This window comes from Zosterops lateralis, assembly GCF_965231275.1.
Source record: "Zosterops lateralis genome assembly, chromosome: 6".
In the NCBI taxonomy this organism is placed as follows: domain Eukaryota; kingdom Metazoa; phylum Chordata; class Aves; order Passeriformes; family Zosteropidae; genus Zosterops; species Zosterops lateralis.
This window is the reverse complement of record NC_139761.1, coordinates 13,830,727-13,847,801: the sequence shown is the minus strand read 5'-3', so window position 1 is coordinate 13,847,801 and position 17,075 is coordinate 13,830,727. Positions and strand designations below refer to the sequence as shown.

The 17,075-nt window shown below is 34.8% G+C and overlaps 1 protein-coding gene across 1 annotated transcript in view; it reads left to right on the top strand.

Annotated features, from left to right (window-relative positions):
- VRK1 (VRK serine/threonine kinase 1) overlaps positions 1-17,075 on the top strand; it is a 35,633-nt gene that overhangs the window by 11,703 nt on the left and 6,855 nt on the right. The window contains exons 4-12 of the mRNA XM_083864180.1: positions 1,544-1,613; positions 2,011-2,098; positions 3,499-3,607; positions 3,749-3,841; positions 4,874-5,006; positions 6,203-6,323; positions 7,195-7,253; positions 8,101-8,279; positions 12,168-12,261. Coding sequence (XP_083720306.1) covers positions 1,544-1,613; positions 2,011-2,098; positions 3,499-3,607; positions 3,749-3,841; positions 4,874-5,006; positions 6,203-6,323; positions 7,195-7,253; positions 8,101-8,279; positions 12,168-12,261 — 946 coding nt within the window. The remainder of the gene's footprint in view (positions 1-1,543; positions 1,614-2,010; positions 2,099-3,498; positions 3,608-3,748; positions 3,842-4,873; positions 5,007-6,202; positions 6,324-7,194; positions 7,254-8,100; positions 8,280-12,167; positions 12,262-17,075) is intronic.

Below are 17,075 nucleotides of genomic sequence, written 5' to 3'. Positions count from 1 at the left end.
TCATATTCTAATAAGTTAGGATATTAATAGATAATGCTACACAGGATTGAGTGAATTGGTCAACTAATGTGTGTTTGAGGTAACTGCAATACAACAATTAATCTATTTAACCCTTCTCCTCTGCATATATAATCTTTATATTGCTAATTTCTTGTCCATTGTGGATAAATAAACTAACTGTGAAAGTAAATGTTCAGGTACCAAAGTCTGTGTGTGTTGATCAGTTGGTCTGTCTTTGGTTTTGGTTTTTTTTGTTTCCTCCTCCCAAGGAGAGGCCAGGAAGCTGTGTTGGCTCCATTGCTTATCGGGGCAGTGCTGCTGGAGAGGGTGAGGTGCAGACAGGCAGTAGGTTTGTAATCAGGTGTCCAGGCCTAGGAGTGGTGCCCAGGCTGGGGGTGTCTGTCCCCAGCCATGTCCCGTGTCCCAGCCCAGGCTGGGAGCCCACAGGTCAGAGCACAGCGGTGCCTGTGCCAGGGGAGCTCTGGGCTCTGCATTGCCCCAGAGAGACTGGACTGCACGGGGCCTCCCTTCGCCCAGTGCTGCACTCTGCCCCGTAGGAACTTCTGCATCACTACATCTGCATTTAAAAGTTAACATTAAACCCATTTAAGATTGATGTGTATCTAATGCCACGTGATTGTATTATTCTTGTGTTTCTTTGCAGTAATTGCATACATTTTATTACTTTTTAAGTGTAGGATATTCCAAAACAGGTCTTTTCAGAGAGATAGAATGGATTTGGATATATACGAGTAACTAGACAAAAATATATTGCTTAAGCTTATCTCAAAATCGATTACTCAAAATTTACAAGAATTGAGAGAATTTTTTCTTTCTTTACCAAGTTCTGGAAATGTAAAATCAAGATACTTCCCCATCTGCTGTTCTTGTGGTATTTCAAATCTTTTCATAGGAATTTCTCTCTTGAACTTTACTTTTAATACATGGTTCCAATAGATTTGCCTCTTGAAAGTGGAACTGAAATGTATTAAATGCAAGGTAGATTCTAAAATTGAAATAGGTGTAGTTCTTATAATTTTTAGAAATTTTGAAGTCTTCTGTGATTTTTATCTTGGTCAACTAATGTATGAAGGGAACAAAATGCCTTATGTTCAATAAGAATATAACTTTTGTTAAGACTTTTTTCATTGAGTCATTTCAGGTGTTATTTTAAAATCACTAAAGGCTACTACAACTGATGCAATCCAGCTGTAATTTGGAGAATCTAAGATAATGTTGTTTAATGTTCTCTGCTAAACTGCCAATAATTATTAATTTTTCTGTACATTTCAGTTAATTTCTTATTCTTCAGTCTTCTGCTGTGGGACAGTATTTTTTGATACCCTTAATGTCAAGCCATTTATACTAAAAATAGCTTTTAGTGTTCAATTTCTTTTATAATATGAATATATTCTATTGAGTTTATCGGCATCAGGTAGAACATTTGAGGGAGAATATGATTTTAAAGGGTGAATGTTTCAGCTTTTAATAATTATTAGGCATTAACACAGCAGTTTTTAACGAATTTTAAATTGTCTTAAAGGAACCAAGCCAGAATGGACCTCTTTTTACTGAGTTAAAGTTCTACATGCGAGCTGCTAAGCCAGATGAAAGTAAGCAGTCTATTAACATGTTTTTAATGAACTACAAGCATTTATGTAAATAGAACCTGTAGAAGTAAAATAAGGTTGGACTTTGGGAATCTCTTTAGGTAATTTTCAAAATTATTTTCAAATTATTGAACTTGAATTCAGATATATAGTAAATTAGAGTGTTTTGGTAAGAAGTGCTTTGTAGTTCTCTTGGTAGTATTGTCTAAATTTAAACTTGAGTTGCACCTCTGTCCCTACAATGGATACGTGATTAACTATCCTGTATACTTTGCATATGCATTTCCATGAAATAAGCAGCTCACAGGTACACAGAAACTCTAAGTGATATGACTACTCCCTTTTTATGTAAGTCTCTACTCATGCAAATTCATGAACTTAACTTTATTTGTATTTTCAGTTCAGAAGTGGACTAAGTCCCATAAACTGAAATATTTAGGTGTACCAAGATATTGGGGTTCTGGCTTGCATGAAAGAAATGGAAACAGGTGAATATATCTTTTGTTGACATATATTGGAATTTATTTCATCCAAAATCATTATCTGTTTCAGCCTAAGTTAGGTGTATTTTCTGCTTATCTTCGTGTTGTTTACTTCTGCTACAAATTTTCATGTGCATGGCAAGGGTGTGTTTAGGGACTATATAAATAGATACATTTTGTCTGTATTCTGTTTGTTACTCCTATCTGTGTTTGTTACAGTTTTTATATCTGATATTTGATTTGTTGTGAATGTTACTGCAAAACGATGCTCTTTATGTGTGTGTGGTTTACAAGCTTTTTATATTTTAATTAAAGAAAATCAATTTCTAAAGTACGAGTCCTGGAATATTATGACTGAAGTTTTTCTTGTGTGCACTGAAAGAGTATTTTCACTCACAAATATGAAGGACTTTGTGCTCTCTCGAATCTGTTCTATTTTCCCTAGGGATGGGGCTTTTTCTGGCTTACTCTGTGAGCTAGAATAATTGCTAGTCTCATGTTAAATTTGCTTTAACTTTAGGGATAGTTTTTTTTAGTATTGTTCCATGCCAGGAAAGGTTTTTGTTGCTTGGTCTTTAACGTTAATGCCTGCTTATGTAATTGTCCTTGTTTCCTAGTGGCCGTTCTCTAAACAGCTATGCTGCCAAGGAGTTTTAGTAGTTTTCTGGCAGCTCACAGTAGGTCAGGCTTCTTTGGGTGACTCACTGCATAGGCCAGTCGGTGTGGATGTCTTAGCATGTCAGAAATATCAGTGTTTCAGTGGTTTTGACTGTAAAACTAACCTAATGTAAAAACAGCATTCATTTTGAGACCAAAAGTAAACGTAGCATTTTTTTTTTTAAATCCTGCAAATAAAAGTGACTTTGCATTCAGCGTTCAGTGCATGAATTTCTTTAATATAGCCACTATAAACACTTATAGTTCTAGAACCAGTCTGGCAAGTAAAAGGTTTTTGTTTTTAACAGTAGGTCAAAAAAAGTTTGCAACAGATTTCAGTAAAGGAACACTGTAATTGAACATGTTAAATCACTTAGCGATTTATAAAAACTGAGAAATGTGTTTTTGTAAGTAGATGATGCTTAGTTTTGCCTATAGTGAGTTACAATAGGAATATTTTCCTCTGTGAGTACTTGTTATTTTGTTGTATAAGTAGAATAAAGAGCAATTATTTTTTTCATGGGTGAACATTTGAGTAACTTATGTAAAAAAGGTAAGAATTGATATACAGTGTTCAAAAAAACACTGTATTTCAAGTATTTCCCGTAGTTTCTTATGAGAGAGATGTATTCAATCATATTCAATCAAAGTAGTTAGTACAGTTAGCACACAGATAAAATACTTTCCCTAAGTATGATTCAGTAACTTTGCTGGTTTTTTGGCTTTTTTTTTTCTGTCCTTGAATTTAGCTATCGATTTATGATAATGGACCGATTTGGCAGAGATCTTCAGAAGATGTATGAAGAGAATGCAAAGCAGTTTTCCCATAAAACTGTACTACAATTAGGCCTGAGAATAGTAAGTTTAAAAAATGCATTTTATTTTCTCAATCTGTCTTCCCTGTGTAAATGCCTCAGTTCAGTCCCACTTTTGTGCCGAGCCCAGGTCCTCTGGTGGGCAGACCTGGGTACTGCATTTACATGACTTTTGTTTTGTCAGCTTGATATTCTGGAATATGTCCATGAGCATGAATATGTGCATGGAGACATCAAGGCCGCAAACCTCCTTCTGAGTTACAAGAACCCTAATCAGGTATTTATAATGCATTTTACTCCTCATGTTTTAAACCTTCTATTTGACAACAATGAAAGTGCTTTGAACCTGTGAAATCTAGCAGAAGCTCATTTTTAAGAATGTATACGGCAACATTATTTCTGCTTGACATTTATATCTAGTTAATATTCTACGATTTTTTTAATGCATTTTGCTGGACAGTTATCAATTGACTATTTGGCCTAAATAGTATTCTAGAGAAATTCTTGAGATTAAAAAAAAAATTGACTCACAAATAGATATTTGCAGGTGGAAGCCTAAAATTACATAGCACACTGATAAATTATGTTTGCCTGTCTGCATTGTTACCTCTTTTCTTCGTTCAAGAACTCCATCAGATAAGTGTTCTGTTACTTGGAAAAATTGATCTTTAAAGTGTTGATTGTTCCACTTGATTTATGGAAGTCTTTCATTTTTCTGCATTTTTTACTCTTTTTACTATTCAAACAATGCATATTAGAGTTTCAAATTATGCATTTGTTCTTGCCCAAATGTTTTAGCTTGCAAAATATATAAAATAATAAGTAATTTCAGTTCTCTTGAAGTACCTGTGTTGTTAGTGAGAAGTAGTAGTATGTAGTATTGCTCAAATGGGTCAACTGACTTTAAAGAGGGTAGCACAGGGAGTGTATTTATAACTCTATGGACATTACTTCTTGTTTTGCTTGTTATTTGGGGTTTTTTTTTTTTTTTTTTTTTTTTTTTTTTTTTTTTTTCCTTAACCTAATTTTACTGGTAGTTACTATTGTCCTGTACTTGCCTTCTGTATCAGCAAGAAATGACTTCCAGATCAGACTGCTTTATGGAAAACAATAAGACCTAACTGACATACTGTTTTCAAATCATACGTGTTAAGATTACTAAAGTACTGAGAATCATTCAGAGTTGAACAACTCACCATTCTTAATACTTTCAAAGAAGTTATGAGAAGGGTTGGGAGTTGCATTTATTATTTGTGTATGTTTTGTATTTATAGTTCTTTAACCTTGGAATGCTTTGTGGAATTACTAGGTGTACTTGGTGGATTACGGACTTGCCTACCGATACTGCCCTGAAGGAGTTCACAAAATATATAAAGAAGATCCTAAAAGGTGCCATGATGGAACTATTGAATATACCAGTATTGATGCTCACAAGGGTGTGGGTAAGGATGTAAAACTCAGCAATAGGCATTTGTATATCCTTTTTTATAAATAAAAGACTTAACAAAACTCAGTGCAGCAAATAAACCAACCAGGTTTCTGATTCTAAATTTTCTTTTCTTTATGTGCTATGCTGGCATTTTTCTTCTCTTTACTAACTTTTACTAATTGTATTTTTAATGTAACTTTCTTAAGTGCTCCTTAATTTATAAAGATAAGAGGTTCAGTGTATCACTTTTTATTAACCAAGTAGAAATTGAATAGTGCTTCTGAGATCTTGATAGAAAAATAGGTCCTGGTTTTAGAGAAAAATAGTTGCTGTTATCAATGTTAATATATTTTTTTATTTTAACTCTAAAAATTTCAATTAATTAATTAATTATGCCTACAGTCGCTGAACATCAAAAAGCAAGAATTGAGAAAAGGTTGAATATGTAAAGGACAGGTTTATGTCCGATTAATCGTTGGGGATTTATAGTGAATATCAACTTCATTTTCTTCTTAGATTTTGCTTTATTAGCATACGAATGTTTTCTGCAAAAATAGCGGTTGTTGAAAATGATTATTTACTTAAGGATTATTAAAGTTGAACGTAACCAAAGACAACTTGATCTGCCAATTTAGACTTCTAGTGTAGTTTGTGATCATTGTACATGTATATTGGTTTTGTGCTTTTTTTTTTTTTTTTGTGGTTGCTTATTTCTTGGTTGGGTTTTTTTTTGTGAAGGCTTAGGGATCTGATCTCATGCTGTCCTTTGTTCAGTTTTCAGGCCACGTAAAATAATTCAGCATTGTAGAATATTTTTGGGGGGAGGCGGGGTTTCAGCACTTTTATCTTTTTATAGATGAAGGGAAGTAAAAACTATTTTGAACAGAAAGTCAATCACTTCACTAACTTGTGCTATTTTTTCCACAACCTGAGTACTTAAAAAGCTTCCCAAATTGGGATAACTGTAGCATGTCATGTCTTTGAATAGGAGAGATAAAGACTTGAAAATTAAGTGATCCTTCCAGATGTAGGAACAATATTTTTTCCTTTCTAGCTTTCATGGTAAAATAAAGACTTAAGTAACAGATACAGTAGTGTTACATTGTTAGCATTATCTTAACATATTTATGAATTTTTACTGTTGTTAACCTGTGTGTGCTTTATTAGCTGATGTTATGGTTGGTTTTTTGTGTGTGCATATATATTTAGCACCATCGAGACGTGGTGATCTGGAGATCTTGGGTTACTGTATGGTTCATTGGCTTAGTGGCCATCTACCGTGGGAAGATAATTTGAAAGATCCAAATTTTGTCAGAGACTCAAAAATCAGGTGAGAATGTTTGTTTTTATTCTCTTTTGAAAATGAAAATGTCTTTCTGTAGAAATGCTTTGTACTTTCAGTATGTTCCCTTTTGGTGAGTAGCTATTGTTTTGTATACCCTCCATTTTCCTTTTGTGTCTCATGTATCCTTGACTTGTAATTAAAGTTCACTCGAACTATTCTGCTGTCTCCTTTTGCGTATGTGAGATGTTTATTTTTCCACCACAGTATTGGCACTTTAGGATTGCCATGGTGAATCCAAAAGCACTCTTAGCAGGATGCAGGTAACCATCAGTCATGCTTTACAGGAAGAGAAATGTGAAGTGTGAGTCCCTTTAACACCATGCTCTGATGCATGTGGCAGAAGTGAAGGCTAAAGGGGAATCTTAAATGTCTTTGAGCATCATTCCAGCTATAGCAGTACTGTTAGGGGATTTAAAAATTGTTTTTCATTTTGTCCCTCAGCCTCAATGTCAGTGTGCCTTCATCTTCCCCTCAGCCCAGATCAACCTTCTCCTGTCACATATTTAATGTGAAGAGAGCTGTCCCAGCGCAGCAGTTTCTGTCTCATTAACAAGTATTTGTTATTTGGCTTCCTTAACATTGGTATGTGAGGGTTAAAAATGGACCAGTTCTTTTCTTCAGTGTTTTACTTACTTTTAAGAATCAAAAACTGTTTGATATGGGCCATCTGGCATTCATCAGGTTCTCAAATGTGCTGCACACCCACAAATGGCTGTACTAAGTAATATCAGGAGTTTATGCAGTAGTGCTTCTTGTATCTGACTGTGGCCCAAACTGGGTGCGTAAGTAGTTATCAGAATAGGACAAGATTAAAAATTCAAAAGAAAGAGTAATTTTGACTAATTTTGTTTTTCAGATGTAGAGATAATATTTCCATTTTGATGGACAAATGCTTTCCTGGGAAAAATAAACCAGGTAAGAGAAGCTATTTTAAAATACTTGTTTACTGAACTTTTTACCTATTTTAATTCTTCCTTTCAATCAGGAACAACAAAGTGGCATGAATTAGATTGTTGCTTAAGAGAAGTGTAGACTCTTCATTTTGGCTGCAGTTATGTACACTACAGACACTGTTGCTTCTGGTTAAGCACAGCAGTATATTTCAAACATGAGATGTGTACATTGATTTTTCTCAACTCAATTTTAGATATGAAAATTTAAGAATTAATGCAAATTTGAAGTATAAGTTGTTTCTATTTGGCAGAGGTGATTTGCTGAGTACATTATTAATTTTTTTTAAACTGACTCTATTAGAAATACACTTCTTTGCGATCTTAATATTTAGTTATTTCCAGCTATTCCTGGTGATCAGGAGTTTTCTCATTCAAGTGTGACTTGTTTGTTTCTTCGGTGATTTAATGTTTCATGTATTATTTAATATGTTTCAGTCTTGAACTGATGAAGTTCTGAGATAACATTGAATTTCCTCTTCCATATTCTTAAATGTAGACTTAAAAAATGCCATGTAAATAAGCATTCATTGGTGAACATTGGCCTATTACGTTTTTTTACAACTGACTGTTTTCTTCATTGCAATAAACGTGTAAAAAACAGTGATGCTGTCATCACTGGGTAATGAACCTTGGTATAATTTTTTTCTAAAATGTGTAGTAGTAAAGACATAATTATTATTATGAGTTTATAAATAACCATTTCAAAAATAGCATAAGTAGTGCATGCATAATTTCTGTCTCTTTTGTAGTAAAAGTGAATGATTAAAATGTTTTCAAATAGAAATTAATTGGAGGTGCCATTTCTTTAGATGAAATAGCCAAGTATATGGAAAAGGTGAAGCTACTCAGCTATGAAGAGAAACCTGTTTATCAGCAATTCCGAGAAGTCCTTCTGCAAGGCCTCAAGGCCATTGGGCAGAAAGATGACGGCGTGCTTGACTTTGGCTTGGCAGAGAATGGAGACTTTCAAAGAAATCCCCTGCAAAAGGTTTTGCTCTAAAAATTAATATCATCTTTTATTGTATTTTGTTGACTTAAGTAAGAGTTAACAGTGTTGGAAGTAGGTGTCATAACTTAATCCAGTAGCAAATAGTTAAGTAGTGAAATGTAGAAGTTGTAGTTGCACACATTATTTCTCTAATTCAACTTAGCTAGTTGTTAATAAAACTTAATAGAGAGTGATATTCATACAGGTACTTTCATAGTAGATAATACCTTGTATAACAAAATTTGTATACCTAGATGTAATGATGTTTCAACAGATGAATATTTGGTTAATTTACTTATTTCTTTAAATTGGTAAAACTCCAGATGGATCAGACTACTTGTAAGATTAATCTAGTTTTTGTTTTGAATTAGTTTCCTTTCCATGATTAGTTCAAAGCTTAGTTTTAAGGAGACACCTTGCTGCCAAGCGTTTGATTCTGGAATTGACATATTGATTTCACTGTGATCTGTTATTTATGAGTCTTAACTGTATTGGTAGGCTAGGGGTATTTTCTTCCTTGTATTAAGAAGCCTTAAATTCTGCACTTGAATTTCAATTTGAATATAGCATTAAGGACTGTCTAAGTTTTAGGGAAAGTGTATGTTAAAACAGCTTATACCCATTAAAAAGTAGTCACATAATGGGACAGTAATTATCATCTTCTACTTCAAACTGCATTTATTACTTCTTTATTTACATTTGTTAGTAGCAGGTGGGCAGTTTATTGGTTCCTTTAGCAGGAACTGGAGAACTGAGAATTATAATACAGTACAGTAATACAAGTACATTGCTTGCTTAATGACATGATCAGCAGTATGTTAAAGATGGGGAAAAAGCAGGAAAGACCACAAAACCATAGGATTCTAAAGTCTTCTGAAGATATATGTTCAGCTTTTCTTAGATCTTTTTGTCCAGTAAATAGTATTTTGGCTAAAATCATACAGCTGTGGTCTCAGTAATAATATTTTCTGCTGAACTGAGTGTAAAGGTCCCTCCAAAAGGAGAGTTTGATAGCATAAGTTCTGTTCCCCCTGTGGTTTGATATGGCTCGAGACCTGTATTTTGGGGAAAAAATAATCTGTCTTTAATGGTTGGCTGGTTTCTTTGCTGAGTAAGTTGGCCTGCTGCAGAGCCAACATCTGTGACCTTTAATGTCCTTGTCCAACAGAGATGTCTGGTGCACATTTTCAATGGAATAGAAACTTCAAAAATACTGTTTTTTTAACCTGTATCAGTCAAGACCATTCCCAAAAGTTGGGATAATCCTTTTCCATAGGGCCTTTCCTTCTGACATCAAATAGAAGTAAGCCTTTTCATTGGATTTCTTTTTTTTAATATACTTTGAGAACCATATGCATGGTCAGCCTATTCAGTTGTCACAAATAAGAAGCACTTAGATAAAACAGGGAGTGCTACTGGCCCACTTGAGTAAGTGTTTTCAGCTGCTTGCTTCATATTTCAGTGGACTTGATGCTACTTCATGCCAGACACTGCTAAAGAGTCTGGACAGAATAAGATTGACATCATAACCTTCTTGCTTTTGACCAAACATCAGGACAGATGACTCTTCCTTCTACATTGGGTTTTTTTAGGCCTTGGAGCAGCTGCAGTATAGACTAGGGTAGGAGATGACTTAGTGTTTTGTAGCATTTTGCCTCTGAAAGCCAGGATCTTCTATCATCTGCTGAATTTTGTTTGGCATGCTTAATGCCTGATATGGAAAAGAAAAAAGCAGTCTGGCATCCATCCTTGAGAAGACTGTGACCTCTAACACAAAATATCTACGACATTTTGGCTCTACTGATCTTTTAATCACAGCAAGTCTTTAACACCCCTATTCTTCATTTCTTTTGGTGCGATCTACTGGAATATTTTCTTAAAATAGTGTTATTTGATGTTCTGAAATTATGCTGTTTCATAGCTAGGAAATATTTCTAGCTTCTGTGTAAATACATTCTTTGAATATAGGATTCTCCTGTGCAATCAGCTAATTGAGTCATGGTGGGCATTATATGTTACATATAAACATGATTGTTCTAGAATCTCAGTCATTCTCCAGTACTGGTATCTGGGTAGAAGTCACAGATGTCTGCTATATTAAAAGTTAGCATTTTATTTTCTATATCATGGCTCAAGTTTGCCCAGATGTATAAGTAAATGAAACATAGCCCACAGCTGTCCTCAAGGTTTTTTCTTTTTTCTTTTTCTTTTTTTTTCCCTGTATAGTAAACCTTCTAGTTTGCGAGTGTGGTATTCTCTAGTAGTTCTAGACAAACAAGAAGCTAGCAGTACCATGTATTGAAGGAAATATTTCAAGCTCTTTACTAAATTATTTAGAGCAAGGACCACATTTTACTGTTGTTCAGTGCTGAAGAGTGCTGGGAAATATTGTGAGTAAAGTAGCCTGGAAAAATACAGATCTTAGTGATTTGTGGTTCCTTCTAATGTTCAGGTTCAGATGTGCAGGTGTTGCTTTTGTCAGATGAATGCTGCCTGATTTCTACTGCTATGTAATTCACCTGCATCAAGATTAAGAAACCACTTTTTATTAAATAAGCTTGGAAACAAGATAAATGTATTTTGCTTTTGTGTAATATGTGTATCTGTTATGTGTATATATATATGTATATGAATATCTGTTTTTCTGATGAGCATTTAAAATGTTTTGTAGTACAATTGGGAGGAATGCATTATCTCTCATATAAAAGCAGTACAGTGCTGAAATAGTCTTCCTTAATTTTGGTCAGAATGAACAAAAGTGTCTGTGTTTATTCCTGCCTAATGCATCACAAATCTGCTGACATGCTAACCTTGGAGTCTTGGCTGGCGGTAATCAGGCCTGTGCACCGGCAGGAAAGATGTACCTAATGCACTCCATCAGTGCAGTTTGCATATGGAAGTTCTCACAGGGGAGCTGCCCTGTGCCAGCTGAGGGTTACCTGCCCACTGCAGTTATTGTATGTAATTATCGAACCAATCTGTTCAGCCCAGCAGGGTTTAGATGGTAATCATGAAGCAACACTTTGGAAAGGAAAGATGTAATGCACTCTCCCCTTCTCCTGTGAGCTGTGTGAAGTTGGAGCCACTTTTAAAGCAGCATTAGTAAAGCTCTAGTCTCTCACTATTAAAAAATAAATAAATAAAAAAAAAGAGAAAAGGTAAACCTCCTCCGGTGTTCAGTGCTTTTCATGTATGCCTGATGCAGGTCAGTTCATCTTTTGCAAAAATCATGGCTTTAAAACAATAATTTTTCATAACTACTTCAGGAATACTTTGTAATAGTTTAATACGCAGATAATAAGAGTTCTATCCATTTAGAAGTTTTAAAGTAATGTACCTTGAATAGAGTTCAGATTTTCCAAATACCTCTCTTTGGAACGGAACCCAGGGTTGCTATTTAAAAAAAAAGGAAAGTATTATCAGTGAGTATTAGCTGCCTTTAAGCTGTGCAAAGAAAGCCTTAAGAAGCAAGGATCCAGGTAAACTTGAATTTAATGTGATATAATTGTTTTAGAAAAACCCAATTAATATGAACTTGAGATAAAATGTTTTTATATGTTCTTTAAGTTTTTCAGATTTTTCCTCTTGTAATATTTATTCAGAGTGAGTTAAAAAAACCCTCAGGTTATGATCACAATAACTCATGTTTTCCTACATCAAAATTTCAACTACTAAAGTGATCTGCAGATTGGAGGACTGTTGTTTTAAATTGTGTATGGCTTAATACCAGTATTGTCTTAATACAGGAATAAATCTTCTCCATGAGTGGACACATTTTATAATATATAATATAAAATAAGGGAATGCCTTGCGAGGATATTGTCTTCTTTACGGTCTTTCCTGCTCTTGAATTCAACTGCTATTTTTTGTTAATTTTTTTTTTCCCAGAAAAGAAGAAAGGCAGCAGCTGCAGCCAGTGAGAGCACTGAGGTGGAAATGGAAGATACAGGAAGTCCAAAAAAAAAGAAAGCTGCAACTTCTAGTAAGTCGAAAGATTGTTCTGACAGTCACATGTACTGATGTGGCAGGATACCTTGGCTAAAGTCCAGACCCCCACACAGCCACTCGATCCCCTCCTCAGTGGGACACAAGGAGAAAATAGGATGAGAAAACCCATGAATTAAAACAAAGATGAGGAAATTTATTACTGTTTACTGTTTTGGGCAAACCAGACTCAGCTTGGGGAAAGTAAATATAATATATTGCAAATTTAAAATAGATTTGGATAGTGACAAACATTAAAACAACACCTTTCCTTCCCCCAGCCTCAACCTAACTACTTCACGTTAAACTCTACCACTCTTCTTGTTCAGTGCAGGGGTCCTGGAGGGGGAAGTGTGCTGTGGTCTCTGCTACTTCTTCATCCTTACATTTTCCCCTTCTCCAGTGTGGGCTCTCTCTTTTGGGTTGTGGTCTTTCAGGGAAAAGAAAAAAAAAAAGTGGCCCATTTTTTTCAGGAAATATCCATTTCTTCCAGGTTGGGCTCTCACATGAGTTGCAGGGGATATCTCTTCCATTCTGTGTCCTTCCTGAGCTACAAGGAATATGTGCTCTGGTGCAATGGAGTGCCACTTCCACCTCTGATTTTGGTGTTTTGTCTGTCATTTCCTACTCTTCTCCCTGCACTGCTACTCCCTTTTTACCTTGCCAGTGATTTTTTTTTTTGTCCATTCTTAAATCTTTCCACAGTGATGCCACAAACAAATTTGGCTCAGCTTTGGCCTAAAGTGGGTTAGTTTTGAAGCTTTGGCCTTCAGTGGGTTTGTACTGGAGCCAGCTGGAAAGGGCTGTCAGGCACAGGAGAGCAGCTGGCCTCTCCCCACAGAGGCTAGCCCTGGAGCTGACCTCAGCTTACCAAAACCTAGCCACATGGCCATAAAATACCCAGTAGAACCTTCAGCAGTTCAAGTACTTTTAGATTTTATTAAAAAAAGTTAAAATACTTCAACTTTCTATGTAAGAAAGGATTATGCTCCAATTAAGTAGTGCCAAGAGCTGGTGGAATTCCTAGGTGATAAAAATTGGTGGCTGGAGCTTGTTATTTTGCCATCGTTCATTCTCTGCTCATTTTTGTTTTTGTCCTCCTGTCTTGTCCAGTTCAGTGTTAGAACATGCTGACTCCTCAGGATTCCTCTTCACAGAGTGTTAAAGCCAAGGGCTAACAGCAGCAGCTTCCAAAAGCAAGCATGTTTAAAGTCAAGGAAAGGATTAGCTATAAGGATAGAAAATGCTGAAGCTATTATTTCAACATAATTTGGCAAAGTTTCAGTGCAGTATGGAAAAAGTCATGGATAGATAAAGTGGGATTATTGAAAATCCAATGTGAGAAATCTTCAGTAGATCTGTATAGGGTAAGCTGATGGTGAGTGTCCCATCAAGCTGCTTTATGGATCTGACCTTGTAATGCCTTTATTATTATTATATCTGTAAATGTGAACTGAATTCAAGTACTAGCAAATATATTTTTCTTAATTTTTCCTAAATAATTTTATTTATAATTTAAAATAAAATACCAGATGTTGTCTGTGGTCAAATAGTCTAAAAACAATAAAGCAGTAGGACTGAAGTCTACCGCAAAGCAAATCTCCTTGTTTAAAAATGATTTGATGAAGGAGTATTGCAGGATGGAGAACTGTAACCTTTCAAAGACAGTAATAATATTGGTGAGTTTTGGATTTATCCTTGCTCAATCTGCATGGCACAGAGTACAAGGAATGAAGCTAATGTTATTCCAGGAGGTGACTCTGCTTTGCTTATTTTCAGCTGTTTATATTATAGAATTTTAATCATTAAGACCAGTGATTATTTCTCTTTTTTGAATGCCTAATTACTTATAGATTTCAATTTATTATAAATTCTCTACTCTGTCAGTGGCTGAAAAAGTGTTAATTGAATTATACTTCCTTTCATAGCAATAGAATTATTTTATATGGTGCTGACACAGTTTTAGCATTTTAGATACAATTTAAGACTTTTAAACAAAATACTTAATACAGTTGACCATTTCCTGGTTGTGATTTGATACATATGTGCAGAACATACTTTCTTTTCTTGTAATACATTACACTACTTTTTCCTGGGATTGTAGATTGCAATTCTTATAGAAGGAGATGGAAAAGAACTTAAGAATTGCAATTCAGGTGGTAACATCAGCTTTTTGTAAACAATGAGGTTTTTTCAGGCTAAGTAAAGGTATTTGGGAGGCTGTATAGATTTTCAACATAAGCTTAAATGAGAAAAACTTCCTCTTGCTAGTTCAATAGAGTTACAGATGAAATGGCTTTAATTTCACCTTTTTACAGTACTCAATTTAATGAATACCAAGTAGAGGGAGTATATAAAATGCTTTCAGGTGAAATGTGATACATGTACTTACTCATTTGGTTCTCTCCAAATTTGGAATTAAAAACTTTACCAACTATTACGTGATTCATAAACCTGTGTTGAAGGAAAGGGCAACTGTTTCATAATCTTTTCTGATTCTGATGCTTTTATAGTTTGAAAAGGGCTGACTATTACAGAAATACTTAAAACAATGTTTCCAAATGTGACTAGTTTTGTGTAACCATGGACTTCTTTCTCCATTAAATGATTTTTCTCGTGACTAAAAAAAAATAATCCTGAAGTTCACTAAAACTCTATTTTCTTGATACCTCTTAGTTGTGTAATTTGAGTCATACAGGAATGTTTTAAAAGTTGTTGTAATTCTATTCTATTGGTTTCTAATGGGCATAAATGTGGTGGAATGGTGTCTCCTCTTCAGGTATTCAAGCAACATCTCATAAGTGTTTGAACAGAAAGCAATAGCCAGAGCTGTGCAGCCTCTTGCTGTTTAGCTTGTCAGCATTAACCACATCTGATTATGCAGTTTGTCTTGTCCACTCCAAAAGATTAGGTGTCCCCAAAAGATCCTGATCAGCTGTGTGGCATTTTGAATACCCTAAGGAGCTCAGTGGCTATAGGAAGTCTTCCTGTATTGAAATCTACTAGGACTGGGGAACCCCCAGACATGGAGGAGGAGGAAGAAAGAATGGCACTGAGAAAGGACAGTCTTGCTTCTGCTGTCAGCTGCCCTTGGTTGTTCTCAATGTAAGAGTGGCCACATCAGATGAGGTCATTAAAGGCCTTTTCTTCCAATCCTGTCAGGCATCAGTGTTTCTAGAGCAGTCAAGTGACTCTTTGGAAACAGAATTTCAGAAAGCCCCTGAGAAACAAGCTGTGTTGGACTTCCAAAATAAGTTGCATGAAATTTGGTGAAATTCTTAATTTTTTTTTTTTATTTATATTAGCATCTTATCAGCTTTTTCTTGTGGTGTTTTTTAAATTTTTTTTTCCCCTGACATAACAAACCCACAGGCTTTCCTGAAAAGGGGAATTTTGCAAGGTATCCTTTTTAAAGTAATACGGATGACGTTGAAGTATTGTATTACCCAATCTATCTCCACCAGGAAAAATGCTGTCAGAAGAGGTGATTTCTATTTAAATGAGAACCTTTCCCCCCTCTGTTGCAGCTCCATTTTCAGTGTTAGTTGCCTTCATGTACAGTAGTAAAATACTACTTATAAATGATGATACTTATAAATGGCTTATAAATACTTACAAAAAGGCTTATAAATGATGATACTATTAAAACAGAATACCAAACTTTGGCATACACTGAACATATCCACCAACGCTCATGCAGGGGTGTTGTGCATAATATGATAGGACTAATAGGCTTATTTTTGATCAGTTTGATGGAATAGGCAGATAGTATAGGCATCTTCAGTGAAAATCTCATAAATGCTGGAAAAACAAGAGTTTAATGAGAATTTGTGAATAATCTTAGGTTCAAATTTACAATAGAAATAAAACAACCACCCTGGCAGGTATTTTTAAATCACGGGGTTGATGAAGATTGGATTAGAGCAAAACAGAATTTTTAAATTTTCTATTCTGAATTTTTTAAGACAGTTTTATTAACTAGGACATATAAAGAAAAATATTGAAGTAGCTATGACAATGAAAGTACTGCATTTTTTAATGTGCTTTTAAAATATTCAATGCTCCTAAGGCGAGGAATTCTACAGGTCTATATTGCTGGATGGCATCTACCATGTTAAGGCCTTAACTGGGGTCTTTGGTTACTCTTGCAGTATAAATAAAGAACTATGTGAACAGCTCCAATAAGAAAACAGTCTTACTGATGGATTGCTTAGGAAAACATTCCAAAGAGGTGGTTTAATATTATTTCTCAATTAATAGGTACTTAGCTTTTTGTTTCTTTACCTTGCATGACTTTGCATAAATCATTATCTGGGTTATTGTCTTAAATATCTTTTTTCTTTATTCAAGATTTAATACTTATTGTCCACTGAGGTGCTTTTTTACATTTAGAGAATTATTGGCCTTGTCACTAAGCTTTAGGAGAAAGCAAGTCCTATCTTTTTTGAGCTTCTTTATGGTGCAACTTATTACTTGTCTTTCTATTCTGTACCAATGCCCACATTACAGGTAGATTTTTTTATCTCTTAATTTTGTACCTTAAAAAATTTATTTTCTATGAAATTTGTACTGCTCAATAGTTCTAATTTTGTAGTACATCTCTTCCTTCTTGTGGAGATTTGGTATTGACTACTATTTGTTACAGACTCCAGGAGGAAGTAGATACAAGTTTTAAAACTGTGTATCTATTTCTGTGCTTAGTGACTGAAAGATCTGTCTTTCTGTGCCCTCTTAGCCTTCCCTTACCTGTCTCAGGAATTTTGCAAATAAAATGTTTTAATACAAGAGTTAGGTGGTCTGGTTTTAGAAGTT